This window comes from Trachemys scripta, chromosome 1 (genome assembly GCF_013100865.1).
Source record: "Trachemys scripta elegans isolate TJP31775 chromosome 1, CAS_Tse_1.0, whole genome shotgun sequence".
NCBI lineage: Eukaryota > Metazoa > Chordata > Testudines > Emydidae > Trachemys > Trachemys scripta.
Window position 1 is genome coordinate 163,563,472 of NC_048298.1, and position 20,490 is coordinate 163,583,961.

At 44.9% G+C, this 20,490-nt stretch overlaps 1 protein-coding gene across 2 annotated transcripts in view; it reads left to right on the forward strand.

Moving 5' to 3' along the window:
• CD247 (CD247 molecule) overlaps positions 1–20,145 on the forward strand; it is a 79,965-nt gene extending 59,820 nt beyond the window's left edge. The window contains exons 2-8 of one of the 2 annotated variants that reach the window (XM_034791675.1): positions 2,338–2,444; positions 7,129–7,182; positions 10,564–10,650; positions 12,079–12,114; positions 14,103–14,159; positions 15,734–15,775; positions 19,084–20,145. In XM_034791675.1, the coding sequence (XP_034647566.1) occupies positions 2,338–2,444; positions 7,129–7,182; positions 10,564–10,650; positions 12,079–12,114; positions 14,103–14,159; positions 15,734–15,775; positions 19,084–19,149 (449 nt within the window). In that variant the 3' untranslated portion in view covers positions 19,150–20,145. Of the gene's footprint in view, positions 1–2,337; positions 2,445–7,128; positions 7,183–10,563; positions 10,651–12,075; positions 12,115–14,102; positions 14,160–15,733; positions 15,776–19,083 lie in introns of both variants that reach the window. The other variant, XM_034791665.1, reaches the window with a different exon arrangement.
• The last annotated feature ends 345 nt before the right edge of the window (positions 20,146–20,490 follow it).

The following is a 20,490-nucleotide window of genomic DNA, read 5'->3' on the forward strand; positions in this document are numbered from 1 at the left end:
GGTTCTGTTCCCAGCTCTGTCATAAATTTACTGTGGGACCTTGAGCAAGTGACTTAACCTCTCCTTGCCTCTGTTTCCACTTTTGGAAGTGGGGTATAATCCTATGTCAGATGAGTGTGGTGGTGAAGATTAATTGATATTTGTAAAGTATGTTGAGTATCCTTTAAAAGGCACTTATAGAAGTGTTAGAAAATGGTATATGATCCTTTCCCTAACTTCTATACTTAGAGCTAGAGTGTAGGTGTGGCAGGGCAAGTAGTGGAAGAGTAGCCACCCTGAATACATACCTCTCTAAGATGCTACGCAATTATTCAGGGTGGCTAGCTCCTCCTGCTGCAAACACTGCCACAGCTAGCTCCATTAGTATGCTAGCTCCATCAACGCTAGCATGGGTGTGTCTCCTCAAACTGGATATTACTCCCCCAGCTCGAACTGTAGACATACTCTGTAAGTGTATGGTTTCTAAGCATGTGAAATGTTTTGAATTGAATGCCAATTCCTAGTTTAGAAAAATTGTTTTAATGTATTGACAATTTCATCTGCCTCAGTGTAATAACCCATTCAGTTTAAACACAACTAGCAGTGAACATTTGTGTCCTGGAATAAATACTTGTATAGTGTCCACAGTAGAATTTACAATTGTATTATCAAGTGTTAAAACATGACTAAAAGTTTGAGTGTACACAAACTCTCTGTATGAATACAGCTCTTTAAATCCATCACCATTAACTTACTGGACACTTTGATCCTACAGAAGGCAGATTTCCTCACATTGATGTGGCTGTTATAGAAAAAACATTATCTGCAAAAAACTTTATAACTAGAGCTTTTTAGAGCGAGTGGCCTATGTGGGGGAACAAATCAGAATAGAGCCAGCATCTAGAACATTCTATTCTGTAAAGGTTCCTATACTGCCCTCATCAACCGTAATATCAGCGTGTTCCAGTAATGCATTAAGCAGTGTGACTAACATCTATCGTGTGTGGTGCATGGGGATTGCCAGGCTGGATCAGAACCAAGATCCATCTAGTTCAGTATCTTGTCTGACAGTGGCCAGTAGCAGATTGTAAAGAAAAAGGAGTAAGAACCCCGTAGTAGCAGATGTGAGTCTCATCCTGATCTCTAATAGTTAGAGGTTGGCTTAGACCCTGGAGCATGAGGTTTTATACCCCTTCAAAAATTTTTATCCAGAAGTATCATAATTCAGGATATGTTTGATATCTGTATTAATGACAAGTTTGACTCTTGCTAAAGTCTTGGTCTCAACAACTTCCTGTGGCAACAAGTTCTATAGTTTAATCACGTTATGTGAAAAAGTATTTCTTTGTATCCGTTTTGAATTTGCCACCTTTTTAATTTCATTGTGTTATGAGACTGGGAACTTCTCTTCTCCCTGTCTACCTTCTCTACACCATTTATTATTTTATATACTTGTCCCTTCTTATTCATCTCCTTCCTAAGGCGAACAATCCCAGACTTTTCAATCTCTCTTCATATGAGTTTTCCATACTCTTGATACTTTTTTTTTCACCCTTCTCTGAATTCCCTCTAATTCTGCAATTCAAATAACCTGTTACCTTCCTCCATTTTCTGGAAAGGTGATCTTTCTCTGCTTTTTAGATTACATTGTAGTCTTTCCTCTACAGATAGTTCTGGACCTGAACCCTCAATCTAAGATTGCTCCAACTTCTGGACCTGACCTGTTGGCTCCATAGCTGAACTTCTCAGCTCTGGCTCCTCTTTTAGTTCTCTCTGAACAGGTGTAGTCATGACTGTAATCGGTGCCAGTGGCGTCCGGGCATGCTGCTGTCTGCCATAAGATGGGATCGGGAGGTAACCTTCCTCATGTCATATGACTGGGCCCAGGACATAAACACCAACGCTTAACAGCATTTCTATGTCACAACTTCTTGTTACCATGACTCCCTGCAGGGGATAATATTGGATTCTAATGACCGAGTTGATGGATAATAGTTGTTTATGTCAGGCATTCTTCAAATAACTGCACTGTAGATCTTTGACCATAGATATGCAGATATCCTAGTCACCAGCTAAACTGCACACACATGCGACAGGGAATAGAACTTGGACTTTCTGCTTCATAACAGTCCTCTTCAGCCTCTTGCGCTAAAAGAGAGTCTTCCTTTACTGCCAGTTGCCTTAGGGCTTTTCTGTCCTTTTGCAGGCCTCCAGCACTATAGGGATACATAATCACACACACACTGAAGTGGCTGTTGCTCTGTTGAGTAGAGGGCAGCACTGCCACATACACGCCAGCCTGTATATTACAATGCAAATGACCTTGTTTTTATTAATGTACTCGGTATTTCTGTATAGATGCTGCACCGGTTCCAGGACTGACAGACCCAAGACTGTGCTACATACTGGATGGGATCCTCTTCATCTATGCAGTCATCATTACGGCCCTCTTTTTGAAAGCTAAGGTTAGTCTAATCGCCACAGTGTCTCCTCAAAACACTGAACCATTTGGTGTTTGTCAGGCTGTATGTGGGCTGGGAAGTGGTTGGGGGAAGATCAGATTTTCTTGGATAGTTGCCTGGCTTGAAAGATGATGTATAAGCCTATGGTCTTTCAGCTCTCATTAAAAATGAGAAGTGCTGGGTTTGCAGATTGATCGTTGTGATGCCTGAGAGACTTTTGCTGAGCACTGAAATCTGGCAGGAGTGAAAGCAGTTCAGTATTTGAGTGCTGAAGATGTAGGGAAAGCATGGTAGGATTTCTTTGTGGTAAGGCCTTTCCTTTTCTGAAGTGGGCTGTGAGCACTCATAACTGATTTTGTTTTTCCAGAGCAGGGCCCAGAAGTGCACGAGTCCCAAGCATAAAATGCAAAATCTAGCAAAACGTTGCAGCTGATGATCTGTCTTGGTGGGTTAATTAAAAAGAAACAGGCAGTGCTCCTTCAAGAGTCGCACCCACTCACTATCAGAATATGGAAAGTACAAGGAGGGGCCTGGAAGATTTCAGAAAGTAGCCAACTGAGTCACTGTAGGTGATGGTGGCAAGGTTTCCCCAGAGTCAGCATCCTGTGGGGATTCGGCATCTGCAGCATTTCTTCTCTCTCCACCTTAGAACTTGCTGGTGATTTTTCGCTCACACCCCACCTTTGGCCTGGTCTTTGGATGAGGTCTCAACATAAAGAATAATGCCAACTAGCCCCAGCCTGATATTGCCTCATTCAAGCCATGGTCAGTGCTCTTCCTGCCTTTACGCAACATGACGGCCATGTGATAATAGTTCAGCCCTGAAGGCTCAGGGACCCTGAACCAACAGAGCAAGGAATTGTGGGCCTGGTAGCCATTATGAGCACGTTTATTATTGTTGTGCCATGGGGCCTAGTCAGGGTTATGAAAAGACAATCCCTGCCTCAGAAAGATCACGATCTCAACTTATGACAAGACAAAATGGGTGTATAAAACAGATAAACGGGAGTGGGGAAGGGGGACAAAATATTTTGCAAAAGCATCCACATTTTACTGATAAACAGTAGCCTCTGCTTGTTGAGGCATTCTCTGCTAGCGGTGTTTGCAAGCATCGCAGCAGAGGAAGAATTTGAGGAAGGATAAAGTAGTGGATCTACCGATTTTTGGTGGGGAATATTTTTTCCTTCTGCACCAGGCTTGGTGTGGGAGAAGTGGGCAGTGAAGACGGGCATTTTTGCCAGAGAGGAGACGGTGTCAGAGGGATGGATGGAAACTTGAACACCAGTGGCTGGGGAACTCTAACTGAACTCCATGCAGTTCAACTGTTCCCAAACTTCAAAAGTGACTAGTGATGTTGGCTGTCTCAGGTGAAAACTCTTAGACATAATCTTTCCCTGAAGGGGAGGAATGGAGAGGAAACCTCACACGATAGATGCTAGTCTCCTTGGCCCAGAGCTGTAATGATATTTAGCCTCCTAACTTTCATTGACTTTAACGGAATGAAGCCTAAGTACCTTGGTGGTTCTGGGTCCTTGTTAACTCTGTACGCTGCTCTGATACTACAGTGGTGGACACGGTATCAGAGGCTGCACAGAATAGGTAGGAGATGCTGGGTCAGCACTGCGAGTAGGTTTATGTCTCTTTGAAATGAAGAGACCGTGATAAATGGAGAGAAAGGAATACCTCAGGAACAGGGTTGAAAACTTAGGAGAAATCCCAAGCTAAACTGTGTTTTTAAAAAAAAAACAAAAAAAACCCCACCACTCTGGATGTCGAGCTGGGGATCGATAATGGATACATGGAGTCTTGGGAGGCTTGGCTCCGGCTGGGAGCGGTGACAGGGGTAAGTGGGCAGTGATGGGCTCTTGTTGACCTCTGATGGCTGTTCAGTGACCCATGAAGGGAGTTGGTGGCTTCAGTCCAATTCCCCCCAGAGGCCAATTTAAGGGAGCTGGGGGGAAGCACAAACCCCCCCTTTCTGCTAAAAGCAGAGGGGAGCATCCCTCCTCTCCCTGGCTTAGGCAAGCAGCTCTTCCCCAGCATCTTCAGCCCAAAAACCCACTCAAAATGGGCATCTTCCTTGTCAGCCTGCTGCAGAGAAGCCAAGGATTGAATAGGCCTGGAACTGGATCTCCCTTCTCGCGGGTCCCTCCCAGGCAGGGCAGAGGGGAAGCTTGCCCTGCAGCTGCTGGCACTCATCTGTTCCACAGAAAAACAGTGTCCCAAGGCAGCGTATCCACCACGAAACAGATGAAAGTGCTGCTCTAGGACTGCTGGTCTGTGTGAGGCTGCCAGAGCGAAAAGACAGACGCCCCCCACACGCACATTGTACTTGACTGTGGGAGTCATGGACCTGCCCTGCTGTTGGGGAAAGAGAGCGATCATTAGGGAGGGCTCAGTAAAATTGCCCAGGAGCGTGTGAACCTGGAGCAGCAGGATGCTGAAGCCGGGGTGAACTAGCCCAGCAGTTGCTTGTTCCCAGCCCAGAACTCCTCTAGAGTGAGAAACCAAAGTGAGAGAAATTCATTCCCCTTCTAAGGTTGAAGCTTAGTGACAAATTTGCAGGGTGATTTGAATATTGGCAGCAGGTGCATGTAATCTGCTTGGAGATGTCCTAGGCAGTGGATTTTACCCATAGGAGATGGAATAGCCTACCTTCTGCAATATGTCTAGCTGTTAACTAAATGTATATACAGTAATAATTCAGTGATAGTAAATAAATAAGTTGCTGCTTCAGAGGAAGAGGCAAGAGGACCAACCCATCCCAGGTACCACTTCATTTATTTAAGATGGAGCTAAAAAATTGGAGTCTGCAGACTTCCCAGTGTCCTGATGGGGAGAGCAAAGAGGAGCTGTTCTGATTCCCCTCAGCAAGAGGAGTCTGTACACACAAGTCCTGTCTACCTGGTGTTCTTCCCTCGAGAAAGTGGTGTCTGTATACAAAGTTCTGTACATACATGCAGTGCAAATCCCTTACCTAAATTCATAGTTTAGGGCCAGAAGAGAGCGGTCAGCTCCTCTAGTCTGATCTCCTGTATATCACAGGGTTGCCAGAGCTCCTCCTCACCCATGCAAGGCTGGGATCACAGATTTTAAACGCAAGTTATGAATGTGCTGTCTTTGGTAAGCGCTTTTAGCTGTAAGTGTGACGCTAACGGGTATACAGCGATGCCTGCGTCCCTTCGAAGTAGTGGAGGTGGGGGATGCCCCAACATGGCAGGCACAGCTGCTCTATAGAGATGCGCTTAGAGCCAATGTCCTACTGTACCTGATTCAAAATGGCATGGGCAAAGCACCCGCCTTAAGGAGCGGTCACAGCTTCCAGGGATCAAACTGCACCTTGTAGACTCCGTAGGTTTGGGACCTGGTTACCCGAGATCATCTTTCTCCCCATGAATACGTACTACGCTAGTCAGGATCAGCAGAGGCTGAAGTCGAGTGCCCTCCATGAAAGTGAGGAGCTGCTAGCAGGGTGCTCTCTGAGGGTCCTCTATTTTGAACCCCACCTGACAATCTGTTGGAGCCCAGACTTCTTAATCTTCCAAGCATGCAGTAAAGCTTGTCTCTTCTCTCTCTCAGTAAGTTTGCTGAGGAGGGCATCATTTGATGTGGATATATTTATGGGTGCACGTTTGTCTGCGTCTATTGTGATTAAGGTATGAGATAGAGGCTCAGAGCACTGGATGGGCCCCTAGAGATGCATCTTTTTTAAATGAATGACTAGGCAATGCAAACTGACCTTGTAAACTCCATTGTGGTATGAAGTGGGGTTTATAAACTCTGTAGCTTACAGACGGGACAGGACTAAATGTCAGACTAAGTTTACATTGCTGGAGTCTGTCTGCTTGTTTTCAGCACATAAAGCAAATCTGAAATGTTTAGGCCAAGCTCCTTTTGAGCTATGAGAGATTAAAACACTTGTAAAAATTTGGTGGTTTTTCACTTTTTGAAAAATCTCAGAACTCAAATGGCTGCTTTTAATTTATACTCTTTCCCTTCCTCCCTCTCCCCCCCCCCCAAAAAAAACCCCCCAACAACAACAAACAACTAAGCCTGGGCAGGCCAAGGAGAAGTGTGTGTGGCTGGTTGCAAGAGTTGTGGAGATGGGATCAAAAATATTCAGACTTAAGAGGAAAAATTTCAAACACCCCTCCCCATCCTATATAGCATCTTCTGCCATTGCACAGCCTGGGGACTTAAAAGGTGTCATTAGTTTTTTAGAGCTTGATCCTGCAGGGCGGGGCCCATGAAAGACCTCATTAATGCTAGCAGCCCTTGTCCTCATAAGAGACTTTCCAATAACGGACTGCATGCATTGGCTTGGAGCACGACGGTGACCCTGCCGTAACATGCCTGTGTGCACGTGCACAGTGGAGGAGAACACTCAGTAGGAAATCCTGTCTGTGTTTAAGCTTCCAAAGGGCTGTTGTAAAGCACCATTAAAAGCATGATCAATCCCTTAGAGTGGACTGAAATGCAAAGGAAAGCTCCCGCGGAAAGCAGGGCAGGAGTTTGTATATTTTTTGGCCCTTTTAGGCACCCCAGATGGCAAACTCTTGATGGCACTGGCAGGGCCACAGGCTGTTAGTCTGTAGTTTCCCCACCTAAGGTACGAATAACTCCCCGAGGGGCTGTATCTACTATGCTGCTGTTGCCAGGTGCTCACTTTGCTTTCTCTCTCTTTCAGTTCAGCAAAGCCCCTGAATCCCCGGCACTGCAGGGCCAGAATGACGTGTATAATGTAAGTGACTGCTGCTCTTATGTCAACATGTTTTTAATCTGCTCATCCAGACATGCGCTCTCCTCTCCTCCTGCTGTCCTGTGAATGAGACGGCGTTTTTCTGGCCAGAAGGCTCAGGATGGTCTGGATGAGGCAGACTAATGAGGAACAATCACAAGTGGGCAGTGTAGTAGCTACAAGGGGAAGTGACTTCCCCTGGGGCTAGCGCCTAACGGCTCACCTTGGGGGGGAAACTTCCTTCTCACTCACCTGTTACCAACAGAACACTAGGACTCTGGTTTAAGGCTTGACTCTATTAATGTGCAGGAGGTGCACTTGGCATGTCCATTCACCAGAAGGATAGGAGCAGTTAATTCTAGTATTGAACTGGTGCTCTCCAGTTGGCAGATGTAGCCTGTCCAATGCATGCAGAGGGGTTGGGGTGTGGATCACAAAGTGCTGTCTGTGAGTCCATGAAACACACATGTGCCCATCTGCATATGCTTTCCTCTACAGAGGGCCTGACCCTGCAGTATTACCTCACACTGAGTCGTATGTACTTATTTGAGTAGCCTCATTTAAGTTGCCTGCATCTTTTCACTGCTCCGTGTGATAGGATTTAGAATATGGATCTCTGGAATGCAACACTTTAAGGGTCAAAGGGGAACTCTTCCCAGATTATTTATTAACTATTGCTTGAATGTTGCATTGTGGATTGCTGGAAAGGGAGTTCACCATAGATGGTCTATAAGGTACTAAGTCTAACCTCTATGCTTATGAAGAGTACTCTAGTAATGGACCAGAGCAGTACACTTGTAATAGTCATAGTACAGTATGTGGAGCTATTGTACAATATTATGTATTTTCACAAATAAGTGTCTTTTTAAAAACAAACAAACAAATAAAAAAAAAACCCCACAATGTCTCAACGTGCTGTTGATCTCCTGACAGGAATTTATTTTAGATTTATTAGAATTTTATTATTTTACCTTTAGAAATGAAGGAAGGTGGTTAAAGGTTTATAAACTAATATATTTACACTAATTTTACCTGTTCTCAGGTAAAGAGGCTGGCTAATGCTGAGGGATCAATTTAGTTATGTAGCTTTTCTTCTACACACTTGCACCCTCTCAGTTTCTCTCTTTGCTAATAGGAACAATAAATATGGCACAGCACAGTGGCATGACTATCTATCTTCCATTCAACCATGACAAGGCACTAGTATAGTAAACTCTTGGGAAGGGGGAGAGAGAGAGAGAGAGGTCACACTACCCTTACTTAATTAACCAGAATTCAGCATCAGACCTAGAACAGGAACATCTTGTAGTGATGTTTTACCTGCCTCTCAGGCTTGATGAGACTAGAGTAAGTGGAAGAGCCTACTGGTCAGAGATTGATCCTGTCTTGAGCTGCAGGAAATGGATGAATTTCAGTGTAAACTGAGACTCACTGACCTACTGGGGTCCAGATCTAACTTCAAATACCCCCAGAGGTAACATTTGGAGGTTGGATTTTTATTTGACCCTGACAGCTGTCTGGGTCTGAATTTGGATCCAGCATTAGAATCCAAATGGTGGAAATCTCATTCCACCATGTTTGTTTGCTTGCTTGCCCACCTGCCCTCCCTCGGCCCCTATTCCCCCACATCCCCTCTGTCTGCAGGGCCCCCACTCACTGCTCCTGTGTTTCTGAATGAGGCATCCACAAACCCCTTCCCATACCTGGCTTCCAGGTATTTGGTGCTTTGCAAGAGCTAGTAATTGACTTGATCCTCTTCTCCCCACTGAGGGCAGCCAGGGGCGGTAGCAGCAGCATCTGCTTGCTGCGGGTGTGCCGCACAGGAACTGCACACCCAAAAGCCTTTGTGTAGTCCCTGAGGTGGCTCCATTCAAAAAGAGCCCAGGAAGGGTGGAGGCCTGTGGCTCTTCCTCCCAGAAGACAGCAAGGCTGAGTGTGGAATCTAATGGGAGGATGGAGCAAGGGGACCTGGGCAAGATCAGAGCTAGACCCCAGAAATAACAACTGTCCATTTCCAGGTTTTGGATTTGAATGGAAGATGGGGTGGGATCAGATATGCAGAAGCTGAGCACCACTGGGGGGATTCTGGTTCTTCTTTAAGTAACAGGGATCACTTTATCTCCTGTGGCTCATGAGTCACCATATCGCCATTGGTCTAGTCATGTGACTTGCTGTGTATCCTAGAACATGGGGAGGGATAGCTCAGTGGTTTGAGCATTGGCCTACTAAACCCAGGGTTGTGAGTTCAATCCTTGAGGGGGCCATTTAGGGAACTGGGATAAAAATCTGTCTGGGGATTGGTCCTGCTTTGAGCAGGGGGTTGGACTAGATGATCTCCTAAGGTCCTTTCCAACCCTATTCTATGATACCAGACTGGCTCAGACCCATGGTCCTTCTTGACCAATATCCTGTCTTTTATAGTGGCCGGTATCAGATGCTGAAGTGGACGATGCAAACAACTCCACAGTAGGCAGATGTGAGAATCTGCTCCTCATGAAGTGTTTGCCTAGCCCAGATAGCTAGAGATTAGTTTAAGATTTGAAGCATGAAAGTGTTAGATCCTTTCCAATAATCTTTTTAGCATTAACTGTTAATCTCTGAATAGTCTTATCCATATAAATATAGTCTCTTTGAATCTTGCCCAGTGCTTGACCTCAACCAGGTGGCCACGGGATCATCTAATTGTTGAATGGACAAAAAAGTATTTCTTTTGTATGTTTTGAATTTGCCATCTTCCAAGTCCATTGACTGTCCCCTCATTCTTGTGATATGAGATAGGGGGAACAGAAGCACCTTTTTATATCCTGCCTTATTTTGGGTACTTCTATCATGGCCCTCTCGTATTTGTCTACTTTGTAAAGTAAACAATCCCAATCAAGAGTGAGCTCAGGCACAGGGTTTCCTGAATTTACTGAATGCAAATCTTGACTTTTTAAATGGGGGAAAAAATCAATGGTGTAATGTCGTGACTGATGTAGATATGGCATCAGTGTATCTTCTATTACATAGAATCAAATCCGCTCCAGTGTATGAGTATACATCCCCAGCTACTAGAGGGAGACAGTATAAAAGCCATAATCCTATTTCAACTAATGGTGATTTGCCTTTAGCTCTAGGGGCAGGGTCCTGTGGTTCTGGGGCAGGAAGATCTGAATTCTAGTGGATAGACTAGGAAGCAGGGTGGCTGGTGCATACAGCCCTAGATCATTAGTGTTGATTATTTTTCTTTTAAAACTACTTCTTGGCTTATTTAACAGTTATAACTTGTGCAGTAAATTGGATGTTGAACTAGAATTTCCTTTCAGTGTTAACTAAGTCAAGACCTAAGCTGCTTATTAGCAAAGTCTCTGTCACTCCGACTACTTTTCCTTTTTTTCATTGCAGAAATTGTCTCGTACAACCAGAGATGAATATGATGTTCTGGGAACTAAAAAGAGAGGCTCTGACCTTGAAATGGGAGGGAGAAATCAGGTAACTTCCTCTCACCTGCACTCTTGTTTAACTTTCCTTTTGTGCTTAACCTCTCTCAAAGATGTGCATGTACCCATTCACACGATGTCCTGGGTAGTGTGTACAGGGTACCATTATCCTCTGTTAGCCACGCACATCTGATGTGCCATCTCTGCTGCCCCACACGACTTGTTCACAACCAGAACAGATGCCTTAATGCTAAAGCAGGTTACTGGAGATTCTCAAGTGACAGTTTAACCTTAAGCAGGCTTTTGCAGCTGGCAAGCTGCCGTGGTGTGGCTAGAATTGAGGGCTGCTGGATAGTGGCAGTGCGTCTTATTTAAAGGGCAACATAAACTGACTTGGTTGTGGAAATCCTGCACCAGCTCAACTTCTTGTGACGAGGGTCCTTCATGCCCTGAGCCACAGTGGGCTTAGGGCTAGACGTATTTCACGTAAACCCCTGAAACTATGGCATAGCTATGTTGCTGAGGGGTGTATGCATTTTGTTTTTTAAACCAGCAGAGCTGGGCAAGGACAAACTGCACTCTAGATTGTTTGGTTCAGGGAACTGACCCAAGCTACGTGCAGTTTTGGCAGCATACCTGTGTCCATTCTAGGAAGGCGTTGCTAGTATATCTCCACGGCTGCTTTTTTTTTTTTTTTTTTAAATCACCTCCCTAACATAGCTGTGCCTGGAACAATCTTTAGCTTAACACTCCCCTGCAAGGGGAGTGTTAAAACACCCTGCTAGCTGCTCATGCTGCAGCCTGTAGTTAACACTCTTCATGTCTCTCACAAGGCAAGGGATGACCTTGGATAAAGACAGAAGAGTCCTAACAAAGCACAAGGCTGGAGTCTTTGATGTGCAGAAAGTAAAATCTTCACCCCTGTGCCTTTCTTAGGAGCTCACAACCACCCAGAATAGGAAATCACACTCCATCTCAAACCCAACGGATGTGGGGGCAGGGCATACAGGGGCTGAGTGTCTCACTGTAGATCTGTGTGACACTTTAGCGAGTGCCAGTGAAGTAACATGAGAGTCATCGTAACTGCAGTTGCTGAGACCTCACTGCTGTTGGAGAGGAAGAGGGAGGGGACGCCTTCCCCTTGCTCAGGGTTTCAGGGTTTTCCTGCCAAGGACAGCTATGCAGAGCCAGGGAGGAAGGATTAGGTTTCAGTAAGCATAAAAAATAAAAATAAAAAACAACTCCTTCAAAGCAGCAGGAGCTCTTCTACCCACATCTGTCCAGGTGCCAGGCTGGAGAGCAGTATGCAGACAAAGATGGCAGCAATATGCATCTACTGTGTACACTGGATACATAGAAACATGTCAGTACCTAGCCGCAGCTATGAAAACAGCATGATTACTACACAGCCATATGCACAGAGGTAAAGGATGCTGACACTATGTTGTATACTCAGCTCTTCCCCTTTGTTTTTCAGCAGAGAAGAAAGAAGTCCTCTCAGGACACAGTTTACACTGTGAGTAAATTAAGGAATGGCAGGGTGCTAAAGGCAGTGTTTGATACACACTCTCTCCCTCTCCCTCAGCCATGTCTCTGTGCGGATGTTGTGGGTCAGGTTTTGGATATGTTCCCCATGCTGACACCTTTCCCCAAAATGAGTTAGACTGACCTGCTTCATAGGGGGAGGATGGGGACTGCACAGAGATCTACAGCCTACCCTTACTGCCCTAGTCTATGGAATATTTTTGCTTCCAGCTGGCCCCCTGCCTGATCTCTCTGAAGCAGCATTGGCAGAACTTCCCTTGTAACTAATTGCATCCCCAGTAGCATCTTACTTGGGATACTGGTTCATTAACACAACCAGAGTGAAGGAGAACAACATCCTACCCTAGGGGGTAGCAGAAAACAGTAGTGACCCGGAGAGTTAGCACTGGAGTCCTGCTCAACTTCTCCCTGGGTTTTCATCCTGTGTTGGGAATTTTCAGCTGCACTTGAGTCAATCGGTTTCCCTTACAGACTTTCAGCACCACCTGAGTTAGCAGGGCCCTAAGCGTTAGTAAATCCCTTCCCATAGCACATCCAGGAGGATATCCTCTTTCTCTGACCTTGCAGAGTTCCTTTTGCTCCCTCCCTCTATAGCCTGAGCAGTACCCTCTGCCTGGCCCTCAGTTCAGTTTCTCTCTCTAAATGGGGTGCCCTGAACCTTGGTGATATGGTGACCACCTTACAGCCAGAGGAGCTGTTCTGAACCTTGCTTGACCCTGGGATTTTCTAGTGAAGGAGCCAATTACCACTTAGTTGAGTTGGTGCGATGATGAAGTACTGGTAAAATAAATAGTCCGTTCGATTCCATCCATGCTGCATATTCATTGGCTTGCCCCATGCAATATGCTATACAAAGACCAACTGGTCTGAGCTATAGAGGAAAACCCTGCACATAGTCCTAATCGATCTTGAGATGCTTCATGACTATAGTCCAAGAAAAGTCATCTGGTGGTGTATGAGAATGAAACAGGTGGCTGAAGGCTAGCCAGACTCAGCCAGGATCTGTATCAGGGAGCTGTTACCACAGTTAGAAGTCCACATGGAGAAACTGAACAGTTTCTAGTAAGAGGTGGAGTACACCATGGCTTGGCAAAAAGTCCCTTTTTATTTACATGGGTACTTAATGCACGTTCAGAAAACAGCCAGAGCGTGGCACCCTGCCGCATGCTTTTTGCAGCTGATGATGTGCTTGTGGGGGAGAGCAAAGAGGAAATGAAAGAAGATTTCAGAGAGATGGAGGGGCATACTTGAACAAAATGGCATGAAAATCAGCTGCAATAAAACACAGGATAGGGGCTGTAGATTTGATACCTTGCAGGCAGATGCCAACACTAAGTCTGGAGGGCAGCCATTACTAACAGGTACAGAAGTTCAAGGACCTAGGTTCAATAGTAGAGGTTAAAGGTGAGCTCAGCAATGAACTTAAGCAGAACAGGAAAGGCATGGACTAAATGGAGAGAAGTGGGCTGACTGCTCTGCAATAGGCGAATGCCTAGCAAATTGAAAACAAAGATATTGCAAGACAGTAACGAGGCCTGCACATTTGTATGGCTCCAAATTCTGGGCACTGAGGGAGAGAGAGAGAAGCAGATCTTGAATACAGTGGAAATGAATGCATTAAGCTGGATGCTTGCAGTTAGAAGGATGGAGAAGAAGAATGGAAGAACGTATAGGAAACAGGATTTTTAAGTTTAAGAGAAGGGGTGGAAGACATCATAGAAAAGGATTTGATTAGCTGTCAAATTTCCAAGAATCTGCATTAAGACAGACTGGAATGGAGAAGGTCTCAAAGAACCAACCTCATATAGATGGAACTAAGGCTAGGAGTCGTCTGAGGGAGGGGAGGGATTAGAAGTGAAAGAGAGGGAAAGGAGAAACTCTGCAGTGGGGCTAGGGATATCAATGGGGCTAGCATGGCTTCTTACACTGCTAATGCTGTTCTCTACATTTGGTTGCCAGTCTTTGCAGAAGGACAAGATGGGCGAGGCATACAGTGAAATTGGGAAGAAGGGAGAGGTGAGTGGTACCTTTCTTTTCAACCAGGGCAGGCATAATGATGCTAAGAATTTTCCATCCCATATAAGAGGTTCCCACTACAACACACATCCTCATGACTATCACATACAAGGTGAATTCCCGATTTAAAAAAAAAAACCACCCCACTAAAGCAAGAATTGACTTCTTTCCAGTAGCAGCTGCAGTCTACTAGTGCTTTCCAAACAGCTAATACATTAAATATTGAAGTGCTTTGAGAGCTACTGATGAAAAGCATTCTACAAAAAACAGGTATTATTAATGTAACTTTTACTTTTCTGTTCATGACTTGAGTGCAACCTTAGAGGTTAGACAGAAGGTAGCATCCCATGGATACTAGAAACAAAAGGTTACACCACTGCCCTTATGCAGGGCGTTCAGTTCTGTGCCTGCAGAATAACTTCAGGGAAAAAATTAAATGTGCTGGTTTTTAAAAACCATTATACTAATTTTCTTCCTTCCCAGCTTAATTTAAGTTTCAGTGGAAAGTCTGAAGAAAATCGGTGCTGTAGTTTCAAAGTTCTGAACGTTTAATGCCAAGTGAATTTGAGAATATATCTCAGTTTGCAGACATAATTGGAAAAAATCTGTTGTGCACGCTTCGGGCACAGTTTACAAGTGCTCCAGTTTCCCCTCTCAAATGAAATAAAGGCGCTCATGGTAAGGATTATACCCTTGCAGAGTTTCATCTCTCAAGCATCTTTATGGTAGTTCTTGCTAAAATTGCGTAGGTAGACTTGTTTTAAAAAATGTAAATACCCCTTTCCTGTCACTCAAACAGGTATGGGCCTGGGCTTGAAGTTCCAAACAAAAATTCACCCACAGAAAAAGACAAATTGGAGAATTTCATCCTCAATAAGAGTATTTGGTTTCAGAAAGCTGTGAAAACAAGGGCATTTAGTGTAAACTTTAACTTTAGTGGGCACTACAGCTGATAATGTTCACCTAACCCCCTCAGATGGGGGTGTGCCTGCAACTTGTCACTCACCCTTTCATACATACATTGTAGTGCCCAAGGACTGCTGCAGCGACTCTTTGAAATGTCACACTTGGAAACCTGCATCTTGCATGATGCTGTGGTCAGCTGGTTGATCTGACAAAACACCATTCCAAGGGAAATGTTTCATTGATTGATTGACATCCAGGTCATAAGGCAGGTTTTTCTTCTGAAAGCCGAGAGACAGACAGCGGTGGGGCTATTCACATGCATGTCATTTTACTGAATGCTGTCTGAGTTTGTTGTTTCCTAAAGGGCCCATGAGTGCTTCCTTTGCATCAGAAGCTGTTCACAAAATTAACGATGGGTGAATAGCTGAAGGTTAGGAAACTTACTGCATTGTCCTCTGTATTTAATAGAGTGCAGAGTCACTTAGCCCCCACATGGCATGCAGCAGTCACCACCTGAGAAATGAGGGCTATTTCTTAATTGTATCTAGCCTATAAAATAAGAGGCGCTTTTGTGAAAACTATATATTGAAATACAGTAAATCACAGCACCCCCACTACATAAAGCAGTAGCGGCTATTAATCCATGGCTTCTCTTTTACTTCCCAAAGCACCAGAGGCGGCGAGGCAAAGGGAATGATGCTGTCTACCAGGTAGGGAGTGCATACATAGCAATGTTCTCATCAAATTCAGTGATTTGATTGCAGCTCCTAACTGTATGTCTAACCTTTGTTTGCTAATGGATGATGCCATGGGGCTTCAGAGTGTCTGTCTGACCAGAGGTGATGTGCTGCTGCAACTTCAAAGCTAAGACCACCCCACTGTAACCCTTGGTTAAAAGTAGCCCAGATCTTCTTGAATGTCCCTGCTATTTGGATTCTCTAGCAGGAGAGGGAGCTGCTCTACACTAGTTCCAAAACTCTGGCACCTGGACTTTCTAGAAGAATTATTTGCTCCCTCTGTCTGCTCTATAGCCTCTGCCCAGATAGGTCAGCTGTAACATGGAAAGGACGTGTCTGGTTGTTCTTGAAGTAGCCCGAAGTACCTGCTGTGTAATATGACTAACTGTTGGTTAATGGCTGCCTAGCAGCTGCAGCGACTCAAAGGTAAAATCAAAAGCTTAGTTCTCCTGGACAGCTACGGTCAACAAGCAGCTTTCGTTATCTTACAGAATTGAACAGGCAGGTTCATTAGGGGATTTTCTCTTGCACATGTGGCATTGACCACTAGTGGAGAGGGTAGGGTAGCAGCAGGGAGTGGAACCAGCACTGCACCACCAGCTCGAACTGGTATTTTTACCTGAACCGGAACTGAAAGAAAAAAAATTGGGCGAGGGGTTTAAAATAAAGGTTCAGCATTTTTAAGCTCAGTATTTTAAGCTATTGGAACTTATTTTCATGAGACAACAAACAGGTCTGGCTTGAGGCTTGTCTTTACTAAAAAGGCTGTAGCACTTCAGTGAAGATGCTGACAGGAGAGCGTCTCTGGTTGGCACAGGTCCTCCATCTCCCCAGGAGGCAGTAGCTATGTTGAGGGGAGAAGCCCTCTTGGCGCCAGAGCACCGTCTACACCATGAGTTAGGTCAGTATAACTGTGCTGTAGCGATGCACTTAAACCAACCTAAGTTGCTAGTGTAGACCAAGCCCTAGTATAAGGAGAATAGAAGGAGGCAAGTCCACAAGCACAGGGAAGGAGAGGCGTAGCTTAGGAGCTGCCTGTACACCAAATGAGGCAGCAGGGAGCCCAGAGATATATGAAGCATTGCTGGATATTTGTATGTGCCAATAAAAACCCATGGCAGTGAGTCCCAGAGCCCTGGTCAGCTGGCTCAGGCTGAAGCCCCGTCTTTGAGACCGGTTTCAGAACCAAAACATCTACACTGCTACTTTTAGCCCCACCACCTGAACCCTGTGAGCTCATTGGGCTGGGCTCTGAGACCCTGTGCCATGGGTCTCTTATTGCTGTGTAGATGCACCCTCTGAGGTTCCCCTGCAGGGAGAGAACAGGTGGAATGCTCCCTGGTCCTAGGAGTTAGTAACTTTTCAAGCCCAAGGGAAAAAGGTAATAGCTCTCCATCCCCTGGGGCAATGCATTCCTTCAGATGCTCCCCCTGAGGCAGGGCCCATGCCCTAAACTCACTCACCCTTTCACTGCAGAGGTCCCATATAGGAAAGAGCAAATGGTCAAAGATGTGATCAGAGGGAACTAAAACAAAGTGTTCATAAAAAAAGTTTAACATGAGTTTTCATAGTGTTTTCTGTTAAAGTTGAAAAATAAATAAATGGTCAAAATAAAAAAATAGCTTCAATTTTAAGTTTTAACTCTTTGAATTTACTTCCACCAAGACTGAAATTTGATGTGAATCAGTTCAAAATAGTAACCAAACTTTGTTTTGTTTTGGTGGCTTGAAGCAGAACTGAACTGAACCAAAATGTAGGCTTGACCCCACCCCTGGATACCAGCCCCGATGCCCTACTCCAGTCCTTAAGTTTATTTGGGCTCTTGGAGGAGCCTGGCAGATGTATTAAAGGCACTGAAGCTCAGATGATCATCTTATATTCCCTAGAGAAGTTCCTCATGGAGAGTCAAGGTGGGGGAACAGGGGGAAAAAAGAGAGCTTTTTTTCCTTCTCTCCTATACTTAACTTCCGGTGAGCAACTTTGTCATGGTGGTCATACTTGTACCTGAGGACTGAGTGGGATCTCCCTGAGAAACTTTCTCCACGAAGGCCTTAGTTGCAGGCTAGATCGCTAGAGATTCCCCAGTAGTAGAACAGAACATTTTTGCTGAAGCGGAATGGAGACTGACTCATGCTACAGCTGGGTCATTGGGTTACTGGCTTGGGATGTGGGACACCCAGGTTAAAGTCTCTACTCAGCCTGATTTGCAATGAGGTGGGGTAGGAAAAAAAACCTCTGCTCTCAATCAGGCAGAACAAAGACTTGAACCTGGGTCTTCCACGTCCCAGGTAAACATAACTTACACAGACCCATACCTACTTGAAAAGTTGCCATGAACCTGAATTGTCATCAACTGGTCAGCTCTAACCAACCGCAATGATTTTGTTCAAGGCCGGTTTCAACTAGGCCCTTGTGAGATTATAGACTCTCAGAAAGGTAGGAGTGGATGGATGACCAAGTAAACCTATGAATGTTCACTATCAGCCAATGAGCTAAGAAACATACCTTTAAAGCGGCACAGAGCATCTTGCTTTTAGCCAGTATCTACAGCCTGCAGGAGTCCCCAGCAACTCGTTGCTCAGTTAACTGTAGATGGAGCCTTTGGGCCTCAAGTACCCCAGAATCTTGTGTGCTGGTTGTTCGTCACTTTAGTATACTGTTGCAATCAGTGCAAAGGATGATGGGACAAGTAAAGTAAATAAAGCGGAGTGGTGCCAAAGACCATTTTGGAATAGAAAATCAGAGCTGGGGAGAAAGGGATTGATGAGTACTCTTCCATGTGCAGTGCTGCTGACATACCAAATGCACTAGGCTGGTGGCAGGAGTTGGTGTTAAACTCAGGTGTCCTGGCCAAATTCCTACTTGGGTCAGTGCAGAGGGAAATTTAGGCAGGCAGAATGCACTTTCAGTTGGATATAGCTTATTGCGGTGTGTAGCTCTACCTAGCTGACACATTGTCCACCATTCAAACATAGCCACGACGTGAGTGAACATGCTGCTGCTGAGGTTAGTATTGTAAAGCACTGTGTGAGCTTTCAGAAGGAGTTACTATAGCAATGTTTGTCATTAACCCATATTCAGCATGCATCTTACCTTCAGGGTAAACTGACAACCATTGACCTTTCATCTTCAAGGGGAATAGTGATTTAAACAAGTGCCTCTCATCACTGCTACAGAACGGATTAGTGTGCTGAACACCTGCTTCCCACTTCAGGCAAGACTAAAGGCAGGCGATTGGTCCAAGGTCTACCTCATCCACCTTACCCTCTTTCTTCTTTCAGGGACTCAGCTCCGCAACCAAGGACACATATGATGCCCTCCAGATGCAGCCATTGCCCCCTCACTAAGTGGCATTCGTGCAGTGGACAGGCAAGACTGAGACAAGTCCAGATGCTTTGGGCGAGGAGAGAAGGGAAACAATCATCAATCCAAAAAAGGCCATTCAGTCAACACCCATTTTTTCAGGACTGCAAATTATATATGCGTGGTTCATTGCACAAAGTAGGACAAATCTGGATTTAGTTCCCCTCCTCCCTTCCCCCCTTCAAAACTATACAATCTCAAGCTTTAGCTTTTAAATGTACATATCTGTAAAACTATTCCTAATGATAGTGGCTGTTTTGTACCAGCAAGTGTTGGGCAGGAGACTAGGACGTTGGGTTCTCTTCCTCCTCCTCACTGAGCTGGTTTCTTTGGCTATTTAAAATCCCCCCAAAACTACACCCTATTTACCCACCTCACAGGTGGTTGACATTTAATTACTGGCTAAAGCACTTTTAAGGTCCTTATAAGGAAGGTGCTATAGCTACCCCCAGTATTATCTACAGGAAGACTAATCTGCATCAGCATAACTATGGCAGTCTCACTCCAATATTTTTCTGCTGTAAATTTAGCTTTATTTCTAAGTTGGTTTTAGCTGTGGAGAGCTGTTCTTACTGTAAATGACGACATGTTTCTAGAGTGAAAGACAAAAGCTAAAAGCAGGCTCTACCTTGACAGTGTGAGGAGGATTCAGTGCTAGGCTGCAACAAGAGATCAAGAAAACAACATCCCAGTGTGACCAGCTCTTGCAGCACATGGACGGCATCCAGAAATGCTAATGGAAATATATGAAAGCTAGGACACCTTTACCAGCGAGGTTCCATGGTAAAAACAGGAGTGGTGCAGCATACAGATTATGCTCGAGAACACTGGGAAAGTTGGGATTTAATTAAAAAGGCAAGTTTTTTAATCGACAATCCAAAACTTGACTTCTCTCTTCCCTCACTGTTGCTCAAGCCACACAATTTAAGGGATATTCCTTCCCCACTTAAAATACAGCACCGAAGTATGTTCCTGTTAGCAAAAAACTCATCGCTTGTTGGCATTGTTTTATATAAGGAAAGTGTACAAAAGTCGAAAGAAATGTAAGAATTTTTAAATACCTTGCAGGATAATTTTAAAGATGAGGAGTACAGATTCAACACAAAGGTGATGGTGGCTCAGCAATTCAGATGTTTTTTGATGAGGTAATAAAACGGATGGGGAAGCTATGGATGTGTAAATGTGTTTAACTGAGCCGTGTGCCAGTCCTGCTGCTGCTATCCTGCCACAAGGGCTGCCTGCACCCACCTGAACAGTCACAATTGTGGTGTCAAACTAAGCCGGGCTGGACAAGGTTAGTACTTGCTGGAAGGTGGCCATCCAAC